Source organism: Cystoisospora suis (genome assembly GCF_002600585.1).
Source record: "Cystoisospora suis strain Wien I chromosome Unknown contig_9964, whole genome shotgun sequence".
In the NCBI taxonomy this organism is placed as follows: Eukaryota; Apicomplexa; class Conoidasida; order Eucoccidiorida; family Sarcocystidae; genus Cystoisospora; species Cystoisospora suis.
In genome coordinates this window covers 1-4,913 of record NW_027162738.1, presented here as the reverse complement: position 1 = coordinate 4,913, position 4,913 = coordinate 1, and the positions used below count along the sequence as shown (strand labels likewise).

At 42.9% G+C, this 4,913-nt stretch overlaps 1 protein-coding gene across 1 annotated transcript; it reads right to left on the bottom strand.

Moving 5' to 3' along the window:
* On the bottom strand, window positions 1-4,899 carry CSUI_011164 (activating signal cointegrator 1 complex subunit). Its single transcript, XM_068071265.1, has 6 exons — window positions 4,688-4,899; window positions 4,225-4,419; window positions 3,154-3,370; window positions 2,357-2,504; window positions 1,403-1,501; window positions 1-314 (listed from the first exon to the last, which is right to left on the bottom strand). Exons 1-6 carry the CDS (start codon window positions 4,766-4,768, stop codon window positions 170-172), a joined length of 885 nt encoding a protein of 294 aa, XP_067916759.1. The 5' UTR covers window positions 4,769-4,899; the 3' UTR covers window positions 1-169.
* Between the last annotated feature and the right edge of the window lie 14 nt (window positions 4,900-4,913).

Sequence of the window (4,913 nt, the reverse complement as noted above, 5' to 3'; positions counted from 1 at the left end):
CTTTCTCTCACACTCTCTCGCTTCTCACACTCGAGAGAGCACTTGCTATCTATCGCACTGGAGAGCACGTTAAAATAGGAGATGATATTTTCTCTGTCATTATCTCACTATAGAAATCTCTATTTTCTGATCAAACACCTCCTTCCTTACGATTCAACTGCCATGCTAGTCAGCATGAAAACTCCCTCTGTCCCTCGGATGTTCCCCCTGTATGGATAGAAATCTTAACCTCCTGATCTAATCCAAAGTATGTATCACTACATACGTACAAGGTCAATACAAAAGTGGTGTCAGGGACGTCAGGAGCTGAAAAGCTGAAGACATACACGAGAAAACAGGGCGACACAAGAAGCGCATGCAAAAGCGGCTTCACCTCTGCTGTGTGTATTGCTTCAGACTCCAATACACAATGTATAGACACCTGAATCCCCGAAAGACAAAATCTTCGCGTCTGCTTTCAATTGCCTTCTTTAGGCAACATGGAAAGACGTTGTAGACCGTTCACCCAGTCATTCTAGTCTACCGGCAGCTAGATAGATAGATAAAGATAGGCACATACGTCAAACGTACATTGATATATTGCACACGTCTGTACGATGGAGGGCAACTACTGAATAATCGAATAGTCTTCACACCGGGTTGTGCGTGTGTGTCTCTCTCTCTGTACATACACCTGTGGTATATATAGATAGATAGATGGAGGACAAGTCGTTCTTGCCATGTCCTCAAGTATTCTGATAGGAACTGCACTCGAGACAACATACAAGAAACGCTTGGACCTCGAGATGTACCCCTAGCCAGTCCCCCTTCTATGCCTTTCTATTGCACGACGACCAATGCCTATGACTTGTCAATGTGAACGATGTCCCACAGCAGTAAGATCTCTAGCACTACGTGCACAGGTTCCTAAGAGGAGTATACAAGACATTCAGTACTGTCTACAAGCAAAAGTACCTTCATGTTGAATGGAAGACACACACTCACCTGCAGATCTATCTCCCGCCTCACTTATACTCTTAAGCTACAACGCCCTCTCTTGCTGAGATACCCGACGAAAGTATGTCTCCTTAAATTGACATGTATAGGTATGTTTATAGAGATACACATATCCTTAGATATCCTTATGTTTTCCGAGTGTCCAAGTATATACAGGAGATCTCCTGCTGATATCTTCAAGGTAAGCATTATCCTTCTTTCTCTGTGTATGTACACATACACAGATCTTTATATACAGATATGTAGTCGATCTACTTGTGTGTATATGAGAGATCGGGTGCTCTTTGAAAGTATGTCAAGGTGTGTGAAGACGACCCCCCCCTGTAACCTTTCAGCATAGAAAGAAGTTCACCTATACGAATCTGTCTGTTTAGCATGCGGAAAATGGGGTGTCTATACACCTTACTCAAATGTCACGTCAGCTCGATTCCTTTTCGGCATGTGAGCTCTTCGTAAGGCGATTAATTCATCCACTTCTTCGTCTGCATCTCCTAGAAGAAGAAACCTGAGAGAAAAGAAGTGAGAAAGAAGAACAATATGACAACCTTATGCAACTGCTCCTCTCTCATTTGACCTCTCTGTCTATTTTCTCAACGCCCCTAGGAAAACACCGTTCATAAGACCAACGATACACGGGGCTGACGAGTGAAAAGAGACCTTAGAATTAACCGACAGAAGAAAGAAAGAAAACTGACCTTTGTGAGCTAGTAGTTGTCTTCCCTCTCTCCTCTCATTGCATGATTTGGTAGGATGCCGCAGACGGAAACATGACTGCAGTGAAGATACACCGTAGAATCCTTGCCTCTATCGCTGGGATAGTGGTATTCAACTCTTCCTGATATTATTTCTAAGTGACGGGACTACTATAGAGCCGGGACGTGCTAAATTTGAAACTCGCTACAACCACCTCCGGTGTATGTACACCTGAACAACCCTGCAAGTATCTTCATTCACACAAAAGTATATATATATATATACCCTACGGGAGAGAGTAGCGTCTCGCCATCACAGTTCAAGTAGAGAGAACCGAAAGAGGAACTCTCTATCTCGACACCTCGCCTCTCCCTCTCTCGCAGAAAGATAAGAAGAGATAAGTAAGATCTTTGAGCTTACCAAGGAACGCACTCATTCACTCCTCCCTGTGAGACCACCAGACACCCTCGGTATAATTCTCGAAGTGTTCTCGAGTATCTATCCTTCTCTCTCTGTCTCTATCTGTGGCTGTAGATATACTTATTTAAAAAGGAGGAGAAACCTCCGCATGAACGACCATTACCTACAAGAAACGAAAAGAGAGGGAGAGAGCTTGGGAGCAAAGAAATCCAGTTACAGTTGAAGAAAGACTTGCTTTGAAGCTTACCATCCAGCAGTTTTCTGCTTATGATGGCGAGGGGTATAAGCGATAGTAGACGGTCGATTTGCATAGCTCAACTGTACAGACAGCTGAAGTTCTGCTCCTGGTTCAACGTGGTGTATGTACACTTCCTCTCCGTCACCTGTTATGACTCCTAAGAAAAAAGCAGAAAACAACATCGATATAGAGAAGAATCATATCCTACAAGTACGTCATTCTCCTCTCTATGGAGTTCTTCATCTATCTATCTATGTATCTATCTTTAATCAATCTATCTATCTATCTAAGGCCCAGATGTGCGAAGGACTCGACCTAGAAACTCTGTGCTTTCTCATAGACCTAATCCTACTACGGGCTATATAATCGCTGGTCGTCATGCAGTTCCTCATCCTACCTCGACAGGTGTTCAAAGAGCATGGCCCCACACATGCATGCTTACGTATATCCAAGCCTTTCTGTGTAGAAAGCCTTCGCTGTCTTGTGTAGAGCATCTCCCTTTCTCTACATGCAGGTATACAATATCCTACCAGAGATCTGAGAGAATGTCTAACAATGTATATGTATGAAGCAGAAGACTCCTACTCCACCCACAAGACAAAGGGAGAATGAGAAGGTCAACTACAACATCTAGATCATACATAGACATCGCTGAATGGCCCGCTGCCTCTACAAGACCTCCTTGCACATCACCCCATGTGTCTATCTCTCTCCCTCTATATGCAAATCCACCTATCTATCTGTATACATACACATATATGTACATATATATATATATACATACATATATATCTGCATATACATACGCTGAGGGTGGATTCTTTCATAGATGACTTCTTCTTCTTCGTTGACACTCTTATAATCTTCTTCTTCTCCTTGTCCTTGTTCGAGCTTTCTGGCGTAGATTTTCCAGTGTATACGCAGCTTGGGAAGTTTCTGCAGGACTTCGAAGGCTTCTCGTGTCTGTCGATCTGTCAGACCTCCTTGAGAGAGAACTGCAACGGGCGACTCGTGCTCTAATAGCTAGAAAGAAGGAAGAAAAAACAAGATACAAGGAACGCAAGGAATGAAAAGAAAAGGAGTGTATATACATACACACATATGTATACACATACATATATGCACGCATACTCCCTAAGAGAGCAAACGCTCGATGCATCTTCGATATGACGGCGAGACTTTTCTTCTTTTCCAGAAAATGAAAGAAATGAAGGAGTGAATGAACTACCTATTACACAGAAAAGAAGAAGAGAGTAAGAAACAAGAAAGAGAAACGCATCTAATCACTTTTACAGCGGAATGAAGTACCTGAGTCTGTATAGATGAGACGGCCATGAAGTCGTGTCTCTCTCTCTCTGATATATACCACACAGTTGGCAGATACAAGTAGATAAAAGAAAGCTCCTCTCTCGCAAAACGGGGTGTACGTACACTGAAGGGGCTGATCAACATCGAATGTGTGGCTGTTACCAAGAGATCGCATGCAAAGATGTAGGAGGGTGCTTCGAGGGCCTTCTTATCTGCCTAAATGGTCTTCGAAGATAAAAAGATAGTATCTTGACAACACATGTGATGTCGATCATGCCCATCAGTGTATATACACTCCACGAGAGAGGAGCTTTCTTCTATCTACTTGTCCCTATCCATCATGCTATATGTACTAGAGAGAGAGAGAGTCATGACTAGATGATCCTCTCGCAAATCAACTGTCATGATTGTCTTCTCTCTTCTGTTTTCTATTGAGTCTATATAGAGAAGATACACATCTCTCAACTCGGCACATCTCCCTGTCTTCGTGTGTTTCTATTGCCTTCTCGACCGTAGATACTCCAACATGAGAGAAGAAATTCGATACGCCACCTCCTCTGTATGTTTACCTGGGGGAGAGAAGATATTCCAAGAGCTTCGAGACGCTTCAGAACCTTGTCAGATGAAGACTTATGATTAAGATGCGGCAACACTCTTAGAGAAGAACGGGCGGGGTGTGTCCCTTGAAGTAGACACTGAAGGAGAAGGATCACGTCAAGAGCAGATCTCAACTCAGCTTCTTCCCCGCAGATATCTAGCATAGCCTAAGACCAAAAGAAAAAAAAGGGACAGGCAAAAAGTTCTTAAGCAACAAAGACTCCGAAGAGATGCTCGCTCATGTAGATCGATCTATCTATCTATCTATCTTTAATCTATCTATCTTTAATCTATTTATCTATCCACATCTATCTCTAGTCAGAGAAGAGTCTTAAGGCCGTCTTCTTGACAGTTCTGCTGCTAGTCCTCCTCCTATCCGTCCCACTAATATTCTTCTTCTTCTATTTCCTTCTTTTTCGTGAGTTTCTNNCATACCTGTAGAATTCGCATCGAGTTATCTAGAGCGGACTTTAAGTCCGTCGTGTAGTCGGAAATTGGGACCGGCAACTGAAACATCTGACTTTGGAGAAGAAGAAAAGTCTTTGTGTGAGGCGACTCCACGGTCGAAAGATCAATAGGAAAAGGACAGATCTCGCAGAAGTCTTCATTCAAGTGATCTTCGTTATGTCTATGAAATTACATAGACAAACACACAGAGAGA